Raw genomic sequence first — 25,243 nt, forward strand, 5'->3', positions numbered from 1 at the left:
AATAACATTCTCACATAGGATAATAACATAGAAGATAAATGTTTCCTACCTTCTATTCAGTCCCAAGAGGAATCTGTACAAATATGAACACGTTGAGAAAGTATCTTGATTGTGAGCTTTGTTTACTCGTCTTCTTGCTCTGACCTGCTGTTTCTGTTGGAGTTCATTGCTTAAATCTCGTTCTTGTGGATGCAATCTGATAGGAGCTGAACTCGGTGATTCCAGATTCCATTTAAAGTAAACACTGCTTCATTTCATGTCTGCTGCCAGGTGATTTCCAGTAAGTCATTTGCACAGTTCTTTTGCTGGTCCTGACATGTCATCATACCACAGTATTTTTCTTGGCGTAAAGCACTCCCCCACCTGTACGTGGGTGGATGTGCTGTGAGGTTGCTCTTTTTTGATTTCTCAAGCACCTTTCATACAATCCAGCCCTGCCTGCTCCAGGAGAAGCTCAACAACATGGATGTGGACCCTCACCTGGTGAACTGGATTATGAACTATTTAAACAACAGGCCACAGTTTGTCAGGATGGGAGGCTAAGGGCCAATCCCAATTCTACCCCTTACCCCTACCCCTCAGCCCTTGGCCCTACCCCTATCACTCTCCTACCCCTTTTAGAATAGGGCTGAGGGCTAGGGCTATCTTTGCAGCACTATGAATTGGGATACCCCTTGGCCCTTTAAGCCCCGCCGCACTCCTATAACAACAAAAAATTATGGATATTAGAAATGATAGAAATTACATAAGAAATTACTTTTATTTTTTTAAAAATGGTATTATTATTTACCTTATATTTCTTTTTGAGGTTCTCCCACTTTTTTGAAGTTTGCTGGGCTGTAACTTCCCCTTCCAAGCCATTTTCTTTTATGAATTTCCTAAAGTAATACAGATATATTTACATAAACACGTTTTATTACTGACATATTATAGCTTAGACGAATAATATAATTTACTCCCAATGTGTTTTGGCACTGTATTTTGATTTCAAAAACTTTTCTTCCTTTTTAACCTCTAAACCAGGGGTCCTCAAATACAAATCTTGAAGGTCCACATTTGGTTTTTATATACAAACATGGGTCCGGACTTCAGCGCCCTGTGGGGGGGGGGGGGGGGGGGGGCATACCGAGGACTGCCAAGCAGTGCGGTGCGACGGAGTGCGCTGGACACGCGCAGAGCGGCGCGGTGCAGAACGGTGCTCACACGGAACATGGAGCGTTTAAAGAAAGATTTTTTTTTCTTCTTTTTTTTCCATACATTTGCCCTGGGGCAGCAGCGAGGTGTGCCGCGGTCCGGTCGTGGACCGCGGTCCGCTAATTGAGGAACCCGGCTCTAAACTGAATCAGCAGTCGGGTTTCATCGGGGGTCCCTGTGTCTAACATATTACGTTAAAAACATGATAAAGGATGACGTTAATTCAGTGATTAGTGCTCTTCATAAGTTACAAATTCACGATTGGAAACGGTGCTGCGCAGCGCTAAAACGTTAATCCATGACTGGGACACTGTCACGCTAGTTTATCTATAAATTCAGTGAAGCAAATACACTTTTTATAGCTTTTTAAATAGTATACAGAAAGCAGTCTTACATTTGTGCGACTCCGTGGTGGGCGCCATGTTGTTTTTTTCTGGCCAATGTGAAACTCCGCCTACCCCTATAGAGAATAGGAAGCATCGATGCAGACTTCGCTGAAAGGGGTGAAATAGCCCTTCCCCTTACCCCTACCCCTATTCAAAAAGGAGAATTGGGATAGCCCTTAAGCCTCGTGAACGCGCATATCATAGGGGTAGGGGTAAGGGGTAGAATTGGGATTGGCCCTAATTGTTTAGTCAACTGTAAGGTGCTACAGCTTGCAGCTGCCACCAGGGATACACTAAAGTTACATTAGTATTACTGCACATGTGGATACTTACTTCATACATTTGTTGTATCACAAAATATGTTTTCAATCAGAAATGTCAAATCATCTCAGAATTCCCAAATTTCACATTTCTCTGAAATCATGTTTATATGTTGATATATATTTGCTAACTTCTGCAAAATTCCCTGTTTTCAGAAATTTGCTGCTTGTGTAGAGTCCTTGGAATTATTATCATAAAGCATGATGGTCTGCTTTACACTTCTCATCATAAAGAACAAGAATAAATGATTTTTTTGTGGAGGAAAATATAATAATTTGGCGCATTATGTAATAATGCATCAAAAAATTCTTTGATTCTGCTTTACCAAAAATTCCACAACAATTTGGGGGCTCATCCAAAATCTAAATTCAACAAACATGGGGTAAACACAAGTGTTTCCTTTGCTAACAGTTAACTAAAGAAATAATGTACCTGTGAGAATGTTAAACTAGTTTAAAAGAACTTGTTTGTTGGTAAATTCTCAAAACAAATTTGCCAAACTCATACGAAATCCTGGGAAATTCACATTTGGAACTGTGATGGAGAGAAGTGTTGAGCTTGGCCTGGAGTCTGGATCATCCTGGTGCTGGTCATTGGTGCTGAAGGGTTCGGCCCTGAAGTGTCCTGGTTTTCACTTGGATTGGATTTGAGAGTGAATCATCACAGTTTGGACACCACTTTTGGTCTGGTGTCTGCAACAGTTATGCTTGGAGTTTTCTGCAGTAGACCAACTTATCTGTGTCACAGGTGTGCATGGTGTGGCAGAGACACTACTGGCGAGACTTTGTCAAAAACTAATGTATGAATGTGATACTGTAACTGTCACTCTCTCTTTCACACTAAGAAAGAAAGAAAGAAAGAAAGAAATTTGTGTGATAGCCTGTGACAATGTTTCAGTGCGGTGCGGTGCCAGGCAGGTGCCTGTTTTAAACTAACCGGCGGGTTTGTCTCATGGGCCATGGATCCCAAAGGTAAAAGGAGAATGATAGCGGATGAGAACAGAGGATTAAAGAAAGAAAGGACTGAATCATTTGCTTTCATTGCCAATGCGGATGGATTGCATGTTTGCTTTGTAACGAGAAGTTATCAAATAACAAAAAGAGTAATTTGGAAAGACATTTCCAGGGAAGGCATGATAAATTTGCAGTTGACTACCCAGTTTGCAGTGAGAGAAAAAGTGCGATTGCAGTACTTCTGGAGAAATTAGAGGAGCGCAAAGATCGATTTAAGACGTGGATTACATCTCCAAACTCCACTACTGCTGCAAGTTTTGTTGCAACCTGAGAGATAATAAAGCGAGCAAAACCGTTCACAGATGGTGATTACATAAAAGATGCATTCATCAAAATATCAGATCACCTATTTACAGGCTTTAAAAACAAAACCGAGATGAAGACGGTGAAAGAAAGGGCCATTAAAATGGCAGGTGCAAATACTGCACCCGCCTCACAGAGGAGAGCTTGCAGTCTTCAAGGTCAAGGTCAAGGTCAAGGTTTATTTCTATAGCACATCAAATACAGAAAACTCTGCCCAAAGTGCTGCACATGTTGATAGTCTTGCAGTCTTGTGAAGATTAAAGTTCTATCTTAATTGCCCAATGTTGAGAAGCTGTCCAGTGGTGTCCAAAAACAGAAGTCACATTAAACGGGTGAGAACACAATCCTGTCATAGGCACATATTTAGTAACAAAGTTCCTGTTTTTATGAAGAGATTTCCAGTTTTTGTCAGTATTTGGAATGACACTTAGGGATATTATTGTGTTTTATTGCTCAGGTCCGAGGATTGCTGTGCTTGTATTGTGCTGCCTGTTGTTGAGATAGGAGGGGGAAAAGAGAAGAGGACGCTGCTGCGTTGTACCCTTGCACTGACATACTTGACATTTGCAGAAAACTAAAGAGAACAGGATAATGCACAGAAATTGAACTTAAACTGCCTTTTCTTAATTTTATGCTTTACTTTTTTGAAAAGCTATTCTACTTTGTTTAATTTTTTAAGCAAGCTGCCTTTTAATTGCAGGCTGTATTATTACTCATTTACAACTGTTAGCCTGTTCATTTGTGCCTGTTGCCGCCACGAGGGGGAAAAGAGAAAAGGATTGTTCTGCATTTTATTCATTTGCATTGACTTAGGCAACTTAACTTGGCATTTGCAGAATGCACAGAAATGCACTGAAATCAAAATTAAACTGGCTTATTTTCATTTTTATATAACCTATTTACCTTTTCAAAAGGCTGCTGTTCTATTTTTGTATTTGCAGGCTGTGTTTTAACTGCAGGTTATTTGCACTGTTACCCAGATAATGGAAAAAGAGACGAGGATTGTATGATTGAAATTTGAAGAGGATTGTACTGGTACTTCATTTCCATGGGAAGGTCTGAAATTACAGGAGGCCTATTATGCACTCCATTCTGTTATTGTTTTTTCAAATCCTCAAAATAAAAATGACACCAATAATCTGATTTCTTTACTGTATTTCTATAATTTAATCAATGCAACAAAACATAATACATTAATGCTAAACTTAAAGCAACACTAAGGAACTTTCAGTTTTCGTTGATTTTGGCGGCGCCAGTGGACAAAAGCGGGAGTGTTTTGCCTGAAGGAATACTACAGTTCCCATGAGGACTAGCGCGTGGCATCGTAAAATGCTGCTCCCGGTGGCATGCTGTTGGACTGAACTCGCCTACATTTGTTTCCAGTGGCTGTGTGAAGGATGGATAGCGACGAGGTAATGAATCTAATGGTGGCTAAACAATGTTATATCATGATGTGACGCATGCCGTAAAGCAGTCCGCGCATTTGGAGTTTTTTAGTGTGCAGGGTTCCCACCACCCTCCTCACAGCTGCTCAGTCCAAGTGAAAGCAATACTGATGCCCTCAGCCCGTGACAGAGGGGTCATTCAACTAGTTGTAAGTCGATGTATCATCACAAAAGATATTAAAATGTTTTATTAAGGTTGAAAAGTTCCTTAGTGTCGGTTTAAAGCACCAAATCTCGTACAGCAGAGGAGTCACATGGTGTGTCATTCTCTCCAGGATGTGCTGCAGGGAAAATAAACATTTAATCATGATGCTATTTATGTATTTGTAGCTTACTTAGTCATTTTGATAGTAGGCTAATATAGCTAATATACACTTACAGCCTGTGTTGCCTTCATATCAGGCTTATGTAAGACTTAATTTTTTGCAGCTCCAGACATATTTTTTTGTTTGTTTTTTGGTCCAATATAGCTCTTTGAACATTTTGGGTTGCTAATCCCTGGGCTACACAGACAAAAGTTGAGTGCTGAATTAACTGCCACAGAATTGATTTCACTACCCCCGGAACTGCCACCTTAAAGGTGCTGTAGGCAGGATTCCGCATCTCCGCCATCTTGCTTAGGGATACCTAAGCAAGATGGCAATTTGACCCATCTAAGATGGCGATTTGAAACCCAGCACAGCCAATCCTGTCCTGTTTTCTCTGACATCACGCCCTTATGCAAGTTAAGCCCCTCCCACAAAAACGTGCGACGAACGCCCCTCGACCAATCACGGTTAGAGCCTCAGGGGCTCTCTTGATTGGTCAAAGATACCTGGAGCTGTCGAGATTCTTTTTCAGCTCAGAACAGAGTCAGATGGAAACGCTGCGCCCTCGCGGTAGTGCAATTATGCTACACTCCTAAAGGATTATCAATGGATACTCTAACATTTATTACAGAGAAAACACAGAAAAATTAGCATTGACTAGCAAAATCCTGCCTACAGCACCTGTAACTTGGTGGGGGAGTTTGAACTGGCCAGATACAGTCGGGCTCACCTCCAAACACAGTCTGGGCTCTGGAACCCAATCTCTCGAGAACAGCTGGACTCTGCACTTGTCTGGCAATTCACACGATGAGAGGTGGCTGGCTGGGGTGGGTTTACTTGGAGCCCCACAGTTCAGTTGCCATGTGTTGGAGTTCACCCCAGTGAACAAGAGGGTTGCATCCCTGCACCTCCGGGTTGGGGACAGTCGCCTCGCTGTTGTATCTGCTTGTGGGCCGAACAGCAGTGCAAAGTACCTGGTCTTTTTGGAGACTGGGTCGCACGGCCTCCCTGATCTGAACCCGAGTAGCGTTCTATTATTGGACTTCTGTGCGAGTCACAGCTTGTCCAGAACAAACACCATGTTCAAACACAGAGGTGTCCACAAGAACACTGAGCACCAGTACACCCGAGGTCAGAGGTCGATGATTGTCTTCATTGTCCTGTTATCTGACCTCTGGCTGTGTGTCTTGGACACTCGGGTGAAGAGAGGAGCAGAGCTGTCGATAGATCACCACCTGGTGGTGAGTTGGATTCGCCAGTGGAGGAGGAAACCAGACTGACTTGACAAACCCAAACATATGAGGGTCTGCTGGGAACATCTGGTGAACTCTCTGTCAGCGTGGTTTTAACTCCCACCGCTGGGAGAGCTTCTCTCATATCCCAAGGGAGGCTGGGAACATTGAGTCTGAGTGGACCATGTTCTCCACCTCCATTTTCTTAGCAGCTGCTTGGCGCTATCATAAGGTGTCCGGCGCCTGCTGTGGCGGCAACCCCTGAACCTGATGGTGGACACCGGAAGTAAGGGCTGCTGTCAATGTGAACCCTATCGAGTCTTTGTTGGCTTGTGGGATTCCCGAAGCAGCTGACAGGTACCGGCAGACCAAGCGAACTGGAGCCTCATTGGTTGTGGAGGCAAAACCTCAGGTCTGGGAGGAGTTTGGGGAGGCAATGGAGGAGGACTACTGGTCAGCCTTGAAGAAATTCTGGCAAACCATTTGTCACCTGAGGAAAGCAGGTCTTAGCCAACACTCTTTACAGTGGAGGTGGGGAGCTGCTGACAGATCATTGGGGGTATTATCAGACTGTGGAAGGAATACTTCGAGAACCTCCTCAATCTCATTGCCACGTCTTCTGTGGAGGAAGCAGAGGCTGAGTTCTGGAAGACGGACTCACTCATCATTCGAGCTGAAGCCACCGGGTGGGTTGCTAAGTTCGTCGTGGACATGGAACACTGGACCAGCTAAATACATCTCCATAGGGTGCTCAAGGGCTCATGGGAGTTCCACCAACGAGTCCACATATGTTTGGTGGATTTGGAGAAGACGTTCGACCACGTCCCTCGTGGTGCCTTGTAGGGGGTGCTCCAGGGATACGTAGTCCGGGGCCAATTGTTAAGGGCCGTCCGGTCTCTGTATGACCGGAGCAAGACTCTGGTCTGCATTGCATGGCAGTAAGTCAGACCTGTTCCCGGTGCATGTTGGACTTCGGCAGGGCTGCCCTTTGTCACCGGTTCTGTTCATTATATGGACAGAATTTCTAGGTGCAGCCAGGGGCCGGCGGGGGTCTTGTTTGGGGACTACAGGATTTCATCTTTGCTTTTTCCAGATGATGTTGTGTTGACTCCATGGAACCTGGACCTGCAGCATGCACTGTTCGCAGCCGAGTGTGAAATGACAGGGTTGAGGATCAGCACCTCCAAATCCGAGGCCATGGCCCTCAACCGGAAGAAGGTGGCTTGTCCTCTTCAGGTCGGTGGTGAGACCCTGGCCCAAGTGGAGGAGTTTAGGTATCTTGGGGTCTTGTTCATGAGTAGGGGACGGATGGAGCGTGAGATTGACAGATGGATTGGTGCAGCGGCTGCAGTGATGTAGTCATTGTATCAGTCCGTTGTGGTGAAGAAGGAGCTCAACTGAAGCTCTCGATTTACCGGTCAATCTACGTTCCCACCCTCACCTATGGTCATGAGCTTTGGGTCATGGCCGAAAGGACAAGATCCCGGCTACAAGCGGCTGAAATGAGTTTTCTTCTTAGGGTGGCTGGGCGCTCCCTCAGAAATAGGGTGAGGAGCTCAGTCACCAGGGAGGAGCTCGGAGTAGAGCTGCTACTCCTCCACATCGAGAGGAGCCAGCTGAAGTGGCTCAGGCATCTGTTTAGGATGCCTCCTGGATGACTCCCTGCGGAGCTGTTCTGGGCATGCCCCACCAGGAGGAAGCCCCAGGGAAGAGACATGACATGCTGGAGAGACTTTGTCTCTCGGCTGGCCTGGTAACGCCTTGGGATTCCTCCCGGGAGACGTGGAGAAGGTGTCTAGTCACAGGGACGTCTTTGCATCACTACTTAGACTGCTGCCCAGATGGCCTGGTCCCAGATAAGCGGTAGAAAATGGATAGATGGATGGATGGATGGAAAATTTCTCAATGTTCCTCTATAGTCCATCATGTGCACTTGTGATACTCACAAAAGAAATGTTTTGTTGAGGTTTTTGCTTTCTGTTTATTTCCCTGTTACAATGTAATTTTTCTGTATTCTGGGTGATTATTAAGAGACAAATGGAAGTGCATGATATGCGGTTCTCCGAAGGGACACAGGGTGGCAGCACATTCTAGTAACATTCATTCGGTGACCCTTTAAGTGGTGCAGAGCAATGGATGCTCACAATCCGATGAATGGAGAAGGAGCAACACTTGTCGTGTCTCACTGATTTCAATTCAATATTTTCAGGGCACTCCGTTCAGCCGGTTTTCTATAAATCTGCCTGCGGAGCCCAAGCTGGGACCCGCTACACACTGTACACATTAAACAAATACAGAAAAACAGTAAGTCCATTCCGTGTGTGTCCTACCTTCCATTTGGTCCGAAAGAAGAATCGGTGTAAATCCAGAAGACATCTTGCTTTCTCTGTTGTCATCAGATTATTTTTTAATGTTGTTCTTGCTGGCTGCAGTCTGATCAAACAAACAGACTGAAGAATATTTATACATGTTAGATTGAGTGTCTTTCATTTTAAAACAAGATATAAGATATGCTGAGTTGCCAGAAAGTAATTGAAAACTGGAAAAAAAAAGTGCAGTACAAGACTGTGTTATGTTCACTTCAGGGATATTTCTGTGTTTAATTTTCAATTTTTCACTGTAAAAAATGAAACAAATGTCACATTCTCGGTTAACTGACAAAATAGTGTTGTTTAAACATAACAGCAGCACCTCTGCTCAAAAATCTTTGGCTCTGGCTGTGACACACACACAATTATACTTCTGTAGTTGTGAGGACACTCGTTGACATAATGGCTTTCCTTGTCCCTTACCGTAACCTTAACAGTCAAAAATAAATGCCTAACCCATACCCTAAACCTAATTCTAAGCCTTACCCAAAAATGAAGTCTTAACCCTCAAAAAGGTCTGTTGAAAGGTGAGGACAGACAGAAATGTCATCACTTTTCAAAAATGTTCTCACTCTATTGGTGAAAAACTCATTCTGGTCTGCGCAATTGAGTATCTACAAGAAAACACACACACACACACACACACACAGACACACACACACACACACACACACACACACACACACACGCATGTGTTGGGTTTCCCACTCTTTTGGGGACATTCCATTGACTCCCATTCATTTGTAGCCCCTAACCCTAACCCTTACCCTAACCCACACCAAAACAATGCATAGCCCCAAAGAAATGTTTTTGCACTTTTATTTTTTTCAGTAACAACAACATGGTCAAGAAAACGCTGTTTTCCTTCATGGGGACCCAAGAAATGTCCCCACAAATGACATTGTGCCTGGTTTTCCTATGTTGTGGGGACATTTTGTCCCCACGACCATACAAAAATCCGCACACACACACACACACACACACACACACACACACACACACACACACACACACACACACACACACACACACACACACACACACAGTTGCAGTCTTCTCAAATTTGGTTGAAGTTAACTTTGCACTTGTAGCATATTTTGGTGGTGTGAGTATGAAGAAAGCCAGAAAGCCTTCCTTCAGAATATTATTTGGATGAGAACATTTAAACCCACTTAACATAACATAGAGGATAAATGTGTCCTACCTTCTATTCAGTCCAAAAGATGAATCTGTACGAATATGAATGTTTCAACAATGTGTCCTGAGCTTACTTGGTTTACTTGTCTTCTTGCTCTGACCTGCTGTTTCAGTTGTAGTTTGTTGTTTTAATCTCGTTGTTGTGGATGCAATCTGACAAGAGCCAAACTAGGCGGTGCATATTCCATTTATAGTAAACACTGCTTCATTTCCTGTCTGCTGTCAGGTGATTTCCAGTAAGTCCTTTGCACAGTCCTTTTGCTGGTTCTGACATGTCATCATGCACTGAAAAAAGGAACTTGGTGAATTCACTTAATTCTATAGTGGACATTGGTTACACTCATAACTTTTTGCTTTGGCAGCAACTGAAAAAAAGTGTTAAATCAACTCAAGTTGTTCATATTGAATTAACTTGTGCATTTTGTGTTTTTGCACGGAGACAGAAAAAGAAGAATTCTTCAAGTTGTGTGTGTGCTTTTATGTTGAAGTGGCGCTCTTATTGTTGAAGACGTCCCCACTTCCTTCTTGCGCCTACGTTCAGCTGTTGAAGCGTTTATGGTGATGGAGCATTGTTGACGGTGTATGTCAGGGTTCCCCAGTAGGTGGCCCGCGGGCCGGATCTGGCCCGCCGAACCGTCCAATCCGGCCTGAGGATTCCAACACGCACGCACGCAGGCACGCAGGCACGCAGGCACGCAGGCACGCATTTACCCCAGGCCCTGGAGCACACGCACGCACCTCGAATTGACGGTTCTCCCTCCCGCCTCTGCCTCCGTCACCGCCATTAGTGTGAGGTGCTTCATATGCTGCTTCATATGTTCATGAGTTCAGTTTGAGTCCCGTTTTATTCCATTCCTTTCACTGTGTTTATTTAACCCAGTGAATGTACAGTCAGTAGTAGGGGTGGGAAGAGACACAAATGTCACGGGACGAGATGTCTCGCGAGATTGAGTCCACGAGATCGAGACGACATGAGACCGGGGGGGGGGGGTGTTGGTTTGGTGCTGAGGTGTAGGGGGAAGCGCGGTACTCACATGCAGCGTCGGAGCATGGAGTGTCGGGTCGGGGTGCCCCTTGTACGGCCACGTTGCCCTCCGCTCTACACTGCGCCCGAGGCGGCCGCCGAGTTCCCCTATTCCCATTCAAACCGCGGCGCACAAACGACGCCATGACTGCATTTGCACTTCATGCCACTAGGTGCGCTGTTTGCATGTTCAACCTTATTTTACACAGACACCACAGAGGAAGAAGGGCGCCGCAGCCGCTGCAGGCTCTCTCTGCATGTCGTTAGAAAAAGAGTGTGAGCCGGTAAGACGTGGTAAAATGTTCATTGATGCACCGTTTTTTCAATAAAAGAGAAGAACTGAACGACCGTTTCCGCACATTTTCTTTACGTCGTATCAATTAAACTGTATCACAAGTAGTTTGTGTACTCAAAAGACCAAGATTCCTTGCAGATAGAACATGAGCAGAACAGTATTTGTCCTTTTCGACCGGGTTTTTAAATATGAATATGAGCACATTCAGGGTTTTGCACGTGCTTATATGGCTGTGTGCCATGTAATGTATCATTCCGTCAATATTCCAGTTAATAAAGAGTTTTTGCCTTTATATAAACGTACTTAATCTCGCGGCATTCGATCTCGCGAGATCTCGCGGCATTGCGATCTCGCGAGATCTCGTGACACGGGATCTCGTCCCATCCCTAGTCAGTAGTACACAATGTTAGATTAGAAGGCTTTATAAACTGGGGAGATTTGAGCTGAGAATTTAGATCATGTTTAAAATGTGACTGAAGCAGAGCAGCAGCCAGTGGTGATGAGCGATTGATCCTGTCAGGATGGAAGAACAGCTGAGCTGTCATAGCAGTGTATGAACAAGCCAGCATTACTTCCAGTAATACCACTTTCTGTACCTGAACCGCAGGAGTGACCAGTGATATCTTTTTTTAATCATTAAAAGTAAGATAGTAAATACACAAAGCCCACTGTTGAAAAGCACAGAGGATGAAAGTAACATCATTGTGCTCATCTCATTCTCTCTCAGTTTCTGCTCACTGATGTCTACCATGTGACTGAACAGGCCTACAAGTTGCTATTAACACTGTCCATCACACAAGTATCCTGTGACAGCAGTTCATCAGCAAAAATCATTAAAAACAGCACAGGAGCCCTTTGACCCAGAAACAACTTGAGACGTCTGTGTTCATGAGCACTGAGAATGAGATCCTTTGTCTTTGGACAGTAATCTTCTCATAAACAAAGTGGCAGAGACCAAAGCACGGCTCAGGTGCTTATTCATGTTTAAGGGTTGGCCATGTTTCTTTGAAAAACAGATGATAGTGTTATGAGAAAGCACATTCTCTTATTTTATTTAAATTTTTGGACATCTGTTGACATATATTTGAAATATAGATTCTGAAATGATTAAAAAAAATGCATAGGTAGGTGGGGATCTAGAGTGGGCCGGTCACCCCAAGGTTCCTCAGTTCAGTTTTGGTTGAGGAGCTCTGATCAGATCACCAAGGTGCCGCTCAATAGCAGGGATGGCCCTGTCTGGGGCAATGATGACGGTCTCTGTTTTGTCTGAGTTTAGTTAGAGGCTGTTGTCTCTTAGCCACTGCTTGATTAGTGATGAGCAGTTTATTAGGGAGCTCAGTTTGTGGGCTTCAGAGGCCTTGAAGGAGCAGTACAGCTGCAGGTTGTCTGCAAATAGGTGGTACGAGACATCACTGACCTGCTGGATTATCTGACCCAGAAGAAGCAAATACAGAAGGAACAGGAAGGGTCCCAGAACTGAGCCTTGAGGCACACCACACTGCAGGCTGGCTGGCTCAGACATGATGTTGTTGGCTGACACACTGAAGCTCCTACCAGTCAGACATGAGGAGAACCATTTGAGCACTGGACCTGACAGGCCAATCAGGTCCTGCAGCCTGTTTATCAGGATCTGATGGTCAACTGTGTCAAAGGCTGAAGACAGGTCCACTAGGACCAGCACTCTGCACCTCCCTGAGTCGACTGACATCAGGATGTCGCTGGACACTTTTAGTAGCGCAGTCTCTGTGGAGTGTTGTTTGCGAAAGCCTGACTGAAAAATGTCATAGATGCCATACGCTTGTAAAAAAGATGTGAGCTGTTTCACCACCTTTTCTAACAGTTTGGACAAATAGGGGAGTTTAGATATAGGCCTGTAGTTTTTGAGTTCATGTTGGTCCAAGCTAGGTTTCTTAAGTTTAGGTTCTACGACTGCATGCTTGAAGGTGGAAGGAAAAACACCAGAAGCGAGTGACAGGTTGAACATTTTGGTCACCCATGGTCCGATTGTGTCAAAAGCGTTCACAGTGAGCTTAAATGTCGTTAAAACAGCTACAGAACTGGAGGAGGGTTTCGTCTTCCCCATCAGTGCTGAGACATCTTCAAAGCATACAGGAGTGAAGGAGGACCAGACATGCAAAGGTGGTTCGATACGACTTGGACTGTCGTAAGGTGCTGGGATTTTGTCTTTTATGGTTCTGATCTTGTCAACAAAAAAGGTTGAAAAGTCATTACTGTCAGCCTTACAGTGCACAGGAGCAGCCAGCGAAGCAGGTGACACAATGGAGCTTATGGTGTCAAATAGCAATTTAGGATTTTTCTTATTTGATGTTATCAATTCAGCAAAGTATTTGGATCTTGCCTCCTTAATGGTTTTATTTCAGGAGGACATTAAATCCCTGAGATGTAGTCTGTGAACCTCAAGCTTCTTGGATTTCCAGAGGCGCTCAGTTTTTCGACACAATCTTTTTTGGCTCAGGATGTTGTTGTTTAACCAGGGAGATGACTGCTTTCTGGAGACATGGCTAGATTTTAGTGGTGCCACTCGATGTATAACGGAGCCGCAGAGCGAGTTAAAACAGCACATAAAGCCATCAGTATCAGTGCATTGAGTCAGGTCACAGGTGTCAAACAGGGCACAGAATATTTCAGCTGTGGTTTCAGTGATGATCCTCCTTTCTACCTTTGTAAAAGCAGGCTGAGGTTCAGGTGGAATAATCAGTTCAAAGAACATACAGCTGGGCGCCCCTTGTATGGCTACGGTGAACCACAGGATGGGCCGCACCCATCACACCCAGGATGGTCCTGATCTGGTGGACCCGAGCTGCGGGCACCGCGATCAGAGACCTCAGGGTCGACAGGAGAGACACTCGCCTCTCTTCTGAGAGGCGGGCTATCATGGTGAGAGCGTCCAGCTCCAACCCCAGACAAGCCATCTGCTGACCTGGGATGAGCGCGCTCTTGTCCCGGCTCACCACGAAACCCAGGAGTTCAGTGTGGTGCAGGACCTGGGCCGTATGCTCCACTGCCTCCTGATAAGAGGGCACTAGTATCAGCCAGTCATCGATGTCAGTGAGGATCCTCAGACCACAACGATAGAGGGACTCCAGCGTGGCTTCGACACACTTGGTGAAGGTGCGTGGAGTGAGGGAGTAGCCGAAGGGGAGCCGGTTGTATTGAAAATTCCGGTCTCCCACGGCAAATCTAAGGAAGCTCCTGTGCCTCCTCAGAATGGGGATGTGAAAGTAGGTGTTCGTGAGGTCGACTGACGTCATCCAGTCCCTGGGACGGACACTCTCCAGGAGGTGTTTGACCGTCAGCATACGGAACCTCCTGATGGCCACATGAGCATTCAGGACCCGCAGATCCAGAATGGGTCTCATCCCACCGCTCTTCTTGGGAACCAAGAAGTAGGGGGAGTAAAAGCCTGAATGTGCCTCTTCCGCACTCAGCTTCGTTACCGCGCCCCAGCGTAGGAGCGAGGACTCCTCTGCTTCAAGAGCGGCCGCCCCCGCAGGGCACGCGAGCCGCGTACGAAGGATCCCGTTGAAAAGAGGCGGGCAACACACGAACTGCAGGACGTAACTGCATCTCAGCATCCTGGACAGCCAGGTTGAGAGCGGACCCAGCATCGCACACCATGTCTGAAAGTGGAGCATCAGCGGCTGTATCATGACCATGGCCAAGATAGGCGGCCCACCCGTCCCGGTGGGAGTCGGGGAAACGGCGCCCATAAATGCCACTCGCCGTTCAGATTCCTCGAGCGGTAAGGCAGGACAGGCAGGGCAGGATGCCCGCTGGCGGTGATGCTGCCAGCTGACGCATGTGAAGCAGCGCTCGTGGCGGTCTTGCTCTCGGAGCACTGTGCCACAGCCGCGGCAGGTGAGAGGCCCGACGCCAGATGGCGACTCGTCACGGGCTGTCTTGTCCATCTTGAAATCTTCTGATTCTTGAAGTGGCTTCGAAAGTCTCAAGGGCTGAGAAAGAAGAAGGAAGTGGAGCGTGCATGCGCTGAATATATCCCCTTGGTGAGGGGTGTGGCAGTGTGCCAGTGCCCACAGGGGATTGGTGCGTAGGTTTCGGATTTGTCTTGGTGGTTGGCTGGCGCCAGAGGAGAGTACCAATAGCAAAGCCCGTAGGTGGGCTAAGCACCGCACAAAGTAGAACTTCATCTAAACATGTTTAATCACATTTTATCAACACAAAATACACAGGTTAATTCAATGTGAACAACTTGAGTTGATTTAACACTTTTTTTCAGTTGCTGCCAAAGCAAAAAGTTATGAGTGTAACCAATGTCCGCTATTGAATTAAGTGAATTCACCAAGTTCCTTTTTCAGTGCATGATGACATGTCAGAACCAGCAAAAGGACTGTGCAAAGGACTTACTGGAAATCACCTGACAGCAGACAGGAAATGAAGCAGTGTTTACTATAAATGGAATCTGCACCGCCTAGTTTGGCTCTTGTCAGATTGCATCCACAACAACGAGATTAAAACAGCAACCTACAACAGAAACAGCAGGTCAGAGCAAGAAGACAAGTAAACCAAGTAAGCTCAGGACACTTTCTTGAAACATTCATATTCGTACAGATTCATCTTTTGGACTGAATAGAAGGTAGGACACATTTATCCTCTATGTTATGTTAATTGGGTTTAAATGTTCTCATCCAAATAATATTCTGAAGGAAGGCTTTCTGGCTTTGTATGCACTCACAACGACAGAAATACAATTTTGTGTGTGTGTGTGTGTGTGTGTGTGTGTGTGTGTGTGTGTGTGTGTGTGTGTGTGTGTGTTTTACAATGAAAAATTCTAAATGAAACACAGAAATATCCTTGAAGTGAATCAAAGGACATAACACAGTCTCGCGCTGCATTTTCAGTTTTAAATTGCTTTCCAGCAGCACAGCATGTTTCCTATCCTGTTTTAAAACAGAAGAGACTCAATTGAATATGTATAATTGCTCTTCATTGTGTTTGTTTGATCAGACTGCAGTGTTAAAAAATAATCTGACGACCACAGAGAAAGCAAGTGAGAGCAAGAGGCCAAGTCAGAAAAGCTCACAATCATGATGTCTTCTGAATTTCTTCTGAATTTGCACCAATTCCAAATGGAAGGTAGGACACACACTGGAAAATGGACTTACTGTTTTTCTGTATTTGTTTAATGTGTACAGTGCACATGAATGCATGTGTAATGGCTTTTGAACTGTTCTCAGTCTGTCCCATCATCCAGGACCTGTTTTCATAATGCCCCCGACAATATAGCTCCTGAGATCATATGGGCACTAAACTCAAAAACTAATGTGGTAGTCTGGGGGGAGAAATTCTGATAATAGTTTGGGTGAAATATAGCAGCATATTATTACACATTACATAACATTTTCAACAAGATATTCTGTTGCGGAAGTAAAAGTCACTGCTTATCCAGGTTGTCAACAACACCACTGTGCACATGACAAAGAAATTCAATTGTTCTTCTTTATGATGAGAAGCATAAAGCAAACCATCTTGCATTATCATATCAATTCCAGGGAGTGGAAAACACTGAAATATGTGTAAGTCAGCAAAAATATGTCAGTTATTCAAAAACCTGTTCAGAAATACAACAATAACATCAAGAAGTCTGTAATGTTTTGACATTTCTGGAGACTGTCCTCTGACAGAAAATGATCACACTGGTCATTAGTCATTATTTCAAGCCCAAATTACAATCAATAGTTAAAGGTGCAATAAGTAAGAATTTCACAGTGACATAGTTAAAATATTAAAATTTTACATCTGTCATTGAAGAAGTATTGCCTGAAAGCAATCTGTCATTTCCATCAACAAAGTCCTCATCAAGGTTTTTTCTTTCAAAATTAGTTGTTCCACGCCAGAACAACTTTGGTGGGCGGGGCTCGACCAACACTGCTTCCGGGTTACAGAGTCAATCATATGTGAGTTCCTGTGGCCACCAAACAAGCAGTGCAGCTGTACGTGCAACACTGGTCATCTGCCAATTTTTTTTATCCACAGTGGCATTTGCATTTCTACTTTCAGACAATTAAAACTTGAAATTTTTGAATTTGTGGAGATGTTTGTATGAACTATAGTTTCATATGTCCAAACACACGGTGGTAGCTGGGCCACCACTACACACACACACTACACAAAAATTGCAATTTCAAGTGCATGCTGCCCCCCCTGCCAATGTTGGTGGCCCTGCCGGCCGCCACTCGGATAAGTGTCTCGGGACTACACCACCTCCACCAGCTTCGGCAACAGCAAAGTGCTGGTGCGTGGCCCCGAGCGGCCGCCCACGCCGCTTCTTGGGACGCCCCGTCCACAGCCCTTTTGCCAGGGGCCCCCCCATCTCCCAAGGCCGCGAGGGCGGGTGGGCCGCCTCCCTCGGCCATGGTCATGTTACAGCCGCTTCCCTCCCTCCCTCCGCTACCTCATAAGCGGAGTGTTGAGGTGAGCAGCATGCTCGTGGCGGCGCCCGGGCTCCCTGACAAGCAGCAGCCCTCGGCCGCAGTCTCCTGGCGGAGCTGTATGGAGCGTGCCTCTGGTGTTCCCCCCGCCGTGCTCGCTCCGCCAGACGCTTCCCGCCGTTGTGCTAAGCTATGAAGCCAGTACACCCCTTGCTCAAGAGAGGAGTGCGTCGGGCTCAGCGCTCGGCTCGCCGCATTGTGGCTGCGGGAGTGAATCGTATCGGCAAACCAGGCTCGCACGCCCTCTCGCCGTACAGGACGCACATCAGGGGTGCTGCCGGGGACTCTCTGTCAGCCCGTAAGCGCCCCAAACTGTGTTCTCCGCATGATCTCCCTGCGTGAGCACAATAGATCCTCAGGGTGCTGGGGTCATGCCGGCTCTCGTCCCCGCCACGATGTGCATGGACCCCGGCATTGTTGGCGTTACGAACGAGAGGAGCGCAGCCCTTTCGCCAGGGGCCCCCCATCTCCCGAGGCCGGGAGGACGGGTGGGCCGCCCCTTTCGGCCATGGTCGTGGTACAGCTGCTGATTCTCCACTTCCAGACATGGTGTGCGATGCTGGGTCCACTCTCACCCTGGCTGTCCAGGATGCTGAGATGCGGTTACGCCCTGCAGTTCGCATGTTGCCCACCTCTTTTCAACGGGATCCTTCGTACGCAGCTCGCGTGCCCTGCAGGGGCGGCTGCTCTCGAAGCAGAGGTGTTCTTGCTCCTACGCTGGGGCGCGGAAATGGAGCTGAGCGTGGAAGAGGCACATTCGGGCTTTTACTCCCCCTAGTTCTCTGTTCCGAAGAAGAGCGGACGGATGAGACCCATTCTGGATCTGCGAGTCCTGAACGCTCATGTGGCCACCAGGAGGTTCCGTATGCCGATGGTCAAACACCTCCTGGAGAGCGTCCGTCCCCGGGACTGGATGACCTTGGTCGACCTCACGGACGCCGACTTCCACATTCCCATTCTGAGGAGGCACAGGAACTTCCTCAGATTCGCCGTGGGAGACCAGTATTTTTAATACAACCGGCTCCCCTTCGGCTGCTATCAGTGTGGTGAACCAGGCCACATCGTGAGAAACTGCCTGGCGCCGGCCCCGAAAAGGCGAGCTCTGGCGATTGAGAAGCGGGGTGGCGCTATGAGAAAGCCGGCCACCGACCCCTGCTGAGGCCGGGGTCGGCCCCAGGGTACACACTGGTGGAGAGCTGCGGTCAGGCCGAGGAGCTGCACTGGTCCTGCTGCGTGGACACCACAGAGAGAAGCATCTTCCTTGGGACCCAGGATTGCAAGCGTCGGTCAAGCCGAAAAAGACGCTGTACAAGAGAAACTGATGACTCCGCCCACTTCGAGAAGCAGTCGTCAACTACGTCCGCTGAGCGAGAGGCCGAATCCGCTCCTGCAGAGCGGGCACCAATCACCAAGCGGGAGCAGAGCCCCGCCCCCTTCAAAAAGCTGAGAGACAGCGCCTTGCCGAGGCCACCCCCCCTGGTGGCCGCCCCACGTCAGAAGCCTCACCGCTGCCACCGTGCAGCCTCTCCGCTGGGACCGCCGAAGCGGTCAACGAACTGGGGCGGCGTCGAGACATCTTTGCGGCCCACGGCAAAGACCGGGCCTCCCGGGTCCTGCATGCAGCCCATGTTTCAGTGGGGGCCGGATGCTGCGAGGTTGCGCAGCATCATGTTCACCGCTGTGTCTCCTGTCCATGGTCTGCCCGAGGGAGACCGCCCTGGGTCAGGAGATGCAAGCGCAGGCGCATGGTAGCCTTTCACCTTAACCGGCTCTCCCTGTACCGGCATTTGGAGCCACCTGGTGGGGGGGGGGCGAGAGACTTGGGACTGTTGGCGCGGACCCTCGGCTGGGACCAGCGCCGGAGGGTCCGCATTGTGTTTCGCACCGCCGGACGCAGCCTGGACTGTTGGACCCTTTTGAAGACCTTTGTTGCTGGGACTAATGGGGTTTCGGGGACGTTAAACCCCTTGGGTGGGGGCTGTGTCGTGACCGCGGGGGTCGCTAGGGGCACTAGAGAGCCGCCGCCCCAGAACTGTGTGTGAAGCCGCAAGGGCTTATGGGACACGGGACTGAGTTCGGAGGCCGTTCCGGGCCATTTCTGTGTGTTTTGTGGTTTATTTGTGTTTCCTTTCATTATGGTTATGTTTCGCTTATTCTTATGTGCTGTTTGTGTCCTTTTATTTACACATGTGTCGGACCGTGGGTCAAGGGGGTTACTTGGGGAGTGACCTGGGGCCTACGGCCCCCATGATGTTGTCTCGGTGTTGGTGTGTGAAATGTTCCCTGTGCTTGGTTGTTATCACAATAAAGCTGGGTTGAGCAACAGAGCAATCTCCGCCTCATCTTCCTACTCGAAGTCGCCGCTCGTCGCTACAATATGTTTGTTGTTTAAGTATGGTGGTGGTATACTGGAGTGAATATTTAGATAACATAAATTGTTCCTAATATTTTGTCTCCATTAATGTATGTGAATGGATTGGACAAAGGTATCAGGAACACAGGTCAATATGCACTCAAGTATCCTCATCATCCACTATGACCTCAATGCTACACTTTAAGTAGAATGATCAAACCGACAATGAAAACTAAAAATGTTTAACATTACTAAAAATAGACATAGCATTTGTACTTAATTGCATTAAATTTCATGGGTCTGCAATTTTAATTTCAATGTGTTTTTAAAATTTAGCTCACTCGCAGCTAACTTCTCACTCTCCATCACCAGCTGTGTCACCGGCAGGGCTGCAGCAGTCAATTATTTTAGTAGTTGAGTATTCTTCAAATTGTTCTGGTGATTGATTGAACTATTGAATAAAAAAACTAGAATTTGCACTCAGAGAGCGCAGACCTCCGCCACAGGTCAAATCAGTCACCAAGCCGCGCCGCATGCCGCACGCCCCCTGTCGGCGGGCCTGCCCAACTGTGTGGAAGACTGCCTTTTTCTCTCAATGATAAAGAATCCCTGAAAAAATTCCTGGATCCAGACAGTGATCCCGATCATCACCAAAATTTAATGGATTCTAAGTTAGCCCAAGACCCACATTTCCACAAAGTTTCATTGCAATCCGTCCATTACTTTTTCTGTAATGTTGCTAACAGACCAATCAACCAACAAACCGATGTGATTACATAACCTCCTGGCAGAGGTAAAAATCACTACAACTACATTCCTTACACTTCCGTTAACAGCAATACTGACAGACAAAATACTAAAACTCAGTGAATTGAGCAACCAATTCAAGTCCTCCTAAAATTAATATTTTCATTGGTAGGCTGTATTTGTTCTCGTTCTGCTCTGTTCTTCTTTGGTGTGTATACATATTGCTTTGACAACCTTAGAACAAAAAAAAATAATAATTTTCTGACCTTGTGACCTCTGGTGTCCCTCTCAGGGGTCCCACACCTCAGCGTAGAACCACTGTTTCACCTGATGCTGCTGCAGCTCCATTCAGCTGGAGTGGGATTACTTGCAATGTGGAGTAGCCATATTGAGAGCAGTTTTAGATGTGTGTGTGTGTGTGTGTGTGTGTGTGTGTGTGTGTGTGTGTGTTCTCGTATTTCTATCCTTGTTGGGGCCAAATGTCCCCACAAGGATAGCAAAACGTGGAACGACGTGCCTTGTGGGGACCTTTTTCCGGTCCTAAGTAGGAGAAACAGTGTTTTCTTGACCATGTTGTTGTTACTGAAAAAAGTAAAAGTGCAAAAACATTTCTTTAGGGTTAGGCTTTGTTGTGGTGTGGGTTAGGGTTAGGGTAAGGGTCAGGGTTAGGGGCCAGACATGAATGGGAGTCAATGGACGGTCCCCACAAGGATAGAAATACAAGACTGGGCGTGTGTGTGTGTGTGTGTGTGTGTGTGTGTGTGTGTGTGTGTGCGCGCGCATGTGGTACACTACTGAAAATAACACAAGCAAGTCAGTCGAATCCAGTGTCTGGTAATGTCTGGTCGGGTCGGATGACTCAGCCAGTGTCTCCTGGTGACACCCCACCCCAGGTAATTTCTGTACATAGAAGTTAAGTAAAAGAAGCCTCGAGGCAGAGTCAGTGTTGATTAGCCCCGATTAGACACCGACCTACTAGGACTAGCCAGATTGGGGCTTTGCCATAAAAGGTTCAATAAGATACTGTATTTGGTCAATAAACATCATTCTGGACTGTGCGTACTGTGGAACTGAAGAGTTGGTGGATCACACTGTTTTCAGATGTGAGAAATACTCCACTGAAAGAGAGCAACTTAAGGTTAGAGTTTTTCAGGAGGGAGAAGTAATGGACCTTGGGAATCTGTTGACTAATGAGAGTTGCAGTCTGCTGAGGTATCTGAGAGAGACAGGCCTGATTAGGACGGGATGTAGGATTAAGGGAATGTAGGGGGCTTAGGGTCATGTTTAGGTGCTGTGACACCTGCCATCAGGGCCGGTCCTAGGCATAGGCGAACTAGACGGCCGTTTAGGGTGCAGTGTATGGGGGGGGGGGGGGGGGGGGGGGGGGGTGACTGGCGCCGTGGCCGTACAAGGGGCGCCCCCACGCTCTGTGTTTTCCGTGTGAGCACCGCTCTGCGCCGCCCCGCTCTGGGCACTCCGTCGCACCGCACTGCTCGGCATCGCTCGGCACCCCCCCGCACCCCCTCAGGGCGCGCTCCGGACCGGCCCTGCCTGCCATTGTTGTTAGGAAGGAGTGGGGAACTGGGAGTCTGAAGCACAATGGGAACATAGAGAAGGACAAGGAAGAATGTGACTGGAGCAGGATGTGGATACAGTGGGGTGTATCAATCACACAGCTTTGGCAATAATGCACCCCAACGGCTGGTGCCAACTGAAGTCGTGATTCAATGCAGAGAATCTTATTTTTGGTTAAATTGAACTGCTTTTAAGAACAACTTATTCATTAAAAAAAAGGAGGGGGGTCTTGATGTTTTTTACATGGCAACGAGGAGTCACTGATTTCAGAAACACAACTGTTGCTTGTAATTTGGGGCATGAAAAACAAAACGACCAATGTGGTCATTTGAGTTGGATGGTTTGTTGAAATTTCTGACTTAAAATTCAATTCAATTCAATTCAGCTTTATTTATGAAGTGCCAATTACAACATAGTCGTTTCTTGATATTTTTACAGAGAAAACCCAACAGATCCACATGAGCAAGCATAAGCGACTGTGGAAAGGAAAAACTCCCTAAAACACATTTTGAATGTAACACAAATGTAAGAAATACGTCCATATGAGCAGTAATACTAATATCAGTTTCTTATTTTCTTCTAGCAACACCACTGAGAGTCGTCCTGCTGGGAAAAACTGGATCAGGAAAAAGCAAGTTTGGCAACGCCTTGATCGGAGAACCTAAATTTGATGTGGACGATTCTGCAAACTCTGGTACAAGTAAATGTCAGGCAGCCACCAAAAGAAATGGAGAAATCACAGTGGTTGATACTCCTGGTTTCTTTGACACCAGCATGGATGAAGCAAAGCTCAAACCTGAGATAGTGAAGAGTATCACAGAGTGCTCACCTGGACCTCATGCTTTTCTCATTTTCCTCAAAGTGGAGAAATACACTGAGCTTGAGATCCAGGTGATTACTAAAATAGAAAAGTTATTTTCTGACAAGGCTTTTAAATATGCTATACTGGTCTTCACTCATGGTGACCAGCTTCCTCAGGGAAAGACGATCAAACAGTTTGTCAGTGAAAACAAGGATCTGAAAGAGCTTTCAGAAAAATGTGGTGGCCGCTGTCATGTTGTTGATAATAAATACTGGAACAACAACCAGCAAGATCGTTACAGAAACAACCAGGTCCAGATCACACAGTTGCTCAGCACAATCAATCAACTGGTGGAGCAAAATGGAAGAGAATGCTACACCAATGAGTTGCTGCAAGCAGTGGAGAGAAACATCAGAGAAGAGACGGAGCGAACCGGATCCAGAGAGGAGGCAAAGAAAAATGTCTCTGACACTTTCCTCAAGAAGACAGCTGGTTTTGACACAGAAGATTTGCTGGCAGCTTTTGTTGGTCATCCAGGAAAGGTTGCATTGGTTGTTGCAGTATTTCTTGGTGTTGTTATTGTTGCAGGACCAATTGCTGGAGTTGCAGTAGGGGTAGCTGCTGGAGCTGCTTCAGGGGTAGCTGCTGGAGCTGCTGCTGGAGCAGCTGTTGGATCTGTTGTGGGGTTAGCTGCTGGAGCTGGTGCAGCAGGGGCAACTGTCAGAGGTGTTGTAGCAGCAGCTCGTAGACGTCCTGCGGAATATGAACTTGTTGAAACAGATTCAGTTGAAGAGGTTGAAGTGTATCCAGCCGAGACAACATGTGAATCATTAAACACACAGAGAAAAACAAAGGCCGAATAGAGAGGCATACCTCTGATAAAAAGAAAAAAAAAATCCGACAAAACAATAAACCTTTCAGGTGATTTGTACACACACACACACACACACATATATTCATTCATTCATTTCATTCATTTTCCGCCGCTTTATCCCTTTCGGGGTTGCGGGTGGCTGGAGCCAATCCCAGCTGCTGTGGGCGAAGGCGGGGTACACCCTGGACAGTTCGCCAGTCTGTCGCAGGGCTGACATATATAGACAAACAACCATTCACTCACACATTCATACCGAGGGGCAATTTTAGGGTGATCAATTAACCTACCATGCATGTTTTTGGACCGTGGGAGGAAGCCGGAGTACCCGGACGGAACCCACGCACACACGGGGAGAACATGCAAACTCCACACAGAAAGGCCCCGAGCCCCGGCCGGTATTTGAACTCAGGACCTTCTTGACACACACATATACATATATACATATATACATATATACATATATACAGAGATAAGTGTATATTACAGATACACTTTTTTTCTTTGCAGTTGTTTGAAAAACAGGTAACACCTTTGAGATGATTCCATCATGAAAATAGTCCCAAAAAAGGAAAGAAAATGTAAAGTTACACTATCAGTATCGTGAGAGCAAAACTCAATCGAGAATGAATCAATTTTTTTTTCTTTTAGGTCATTCTAAAACAATGATAATTTGTCAAGTTTTCTTTCCATCAATATTTAATCAATGACAAGTGGGGACGACGAGATACCTCTGAATGTTATGACAAATAGTTTAATTTGGGTTCTTGATGATATAGAGAAATGAAAGTAATGAAACAATTTCATTCACTTTGACAAATCAACATGTGTCCACTCCCACTGTAAATCAGGAGTTAAGTGAACATGTTGCACACCTTCTATACATATCTATTGTTGTACATTAATTCAATAAATTACCGTTGTTCATCTTCAAAATCAGTCCTGGTCTCTGAAAGAGATTTTATCAAAGGATATCTTGTTTGAATTCAGTTTTTTGTTGTTTTCTTCTTTTACATGGAAACTGATTTGTAAATGGTTCAGATTCCAAAACCATAACTGTTTTCCTTCACTTTGTGCATGAATGTCTTTGAGTTTATCTACAAATTGATCATTTAATTTTTTGTCTAAAGTTGTAAATACAAAGTCTCTGAATGAATTGAATAGATATAGGAACAATAAGTTATATATATAACTATATACTATAGGAATAGTTTTGCTTCATTTACTTTTCAACGTAGTGATGTTATTTTCACTCAGCAAAAAGCATTTTAACATTATGATCTGTTTTTTTCTCATTCAAAACAAAGTTTCCAACTGTATATCAAAACCTTTTTCTGA

At 46.2% G+C, this 25,243-nt stretch overlaps 2 protein-coding genes across 9 annotated transcripts in view; one reads left to right on the forward strand and one right to left on the reverse strand.

Annotated features, from left to right (window-relative positions):
• The window catches only part of LOC115386028 (GTPase IMAP family member 7-like), a 632,686-nt gene that overhangs the window by 509,398 nt on the left and 98,045 nt on the right, over window positions 1–25,243 (reverse strand). For 2 of the 8 annotated variants that reach the window (XR_003931245.1, XM_030088210.1), the window contains exons 1-2: window positions 9,776–9,905; window positions 8,533–8,652 (exon numbers count right to left, since the gene is read on the reverse strand). The exons of 3 other annotated variants lie outside the window; for them this stretch is intronic. Coding sequence is in view for 2 of the 5 variants with exons in the window: in XM_030088210.1 (XP_029944070.1) it covers window positions 8,533–8,598 (66 nt within the window). In the remaining 3 variants the exon portion in view is untranslated. Of the gene's footprint in view, window positions 1–49; window positions 488–8,532; window positions 8,653–9,775; window positions 9,906–25,243 lie in introns of those variants that run through there. 3 more of the 8 variants (XM_030088211.1, XM_030088214.1, XM_030088213.1) reach the window with 3 other exon arrangements.
• Window positions 15,566–23,977, forward strand: LOC115386031 (GTPase IMAP family member 4-like). The gene is made up of 3 exons (XM_030088219.1): window positions 15,566–15,702; window positions 16,074–16,202; window positions 22,816–23,977. Exons 2-3 carry the CDS (start codon window positions 16,154–16,156, stop codon window positions 23,895–23,897), a joined length of 1,131 nt encoding a protein of 376 aa, XP_029944079.1. The 5' UTR covers window positions 15,566–15,702; window positions 16,074–16,153; the 3' UTR covers window positions 23,898–23,977.

The sequence above is a fragment of the Salarias fasciatus genome, chromosome 3, assembly GCF_902148845.1.
Source record: "Salarias fasciatus chromosome 3, fSalaFa1.1, whole genome shotgun sequence".
NCBI classification, from domain to species: Eukaryota; Metazoa; Chordata; class Actinopteri; order Blenniiformes; family Blenniidae; genus Salarias; species Salarias fasciatus.

Excerpts from the sequence above, each read along its gene's own strand:
- LOC115386031 (XM_030088219.1), top strand. The coding sequence starts at position 16,154 with ATGATGTCTTCTGAATTTCTTCTGAATTTGCACCAATTCCAAATGGAA. Across the intron at positions 16,203-22,815 it reads GCACCAATTCCAAATGGAAG|CAACACCACTGAGAGTCGTC; the intron begins GTAGGACACACA and ends ATTTTCTTCTAG.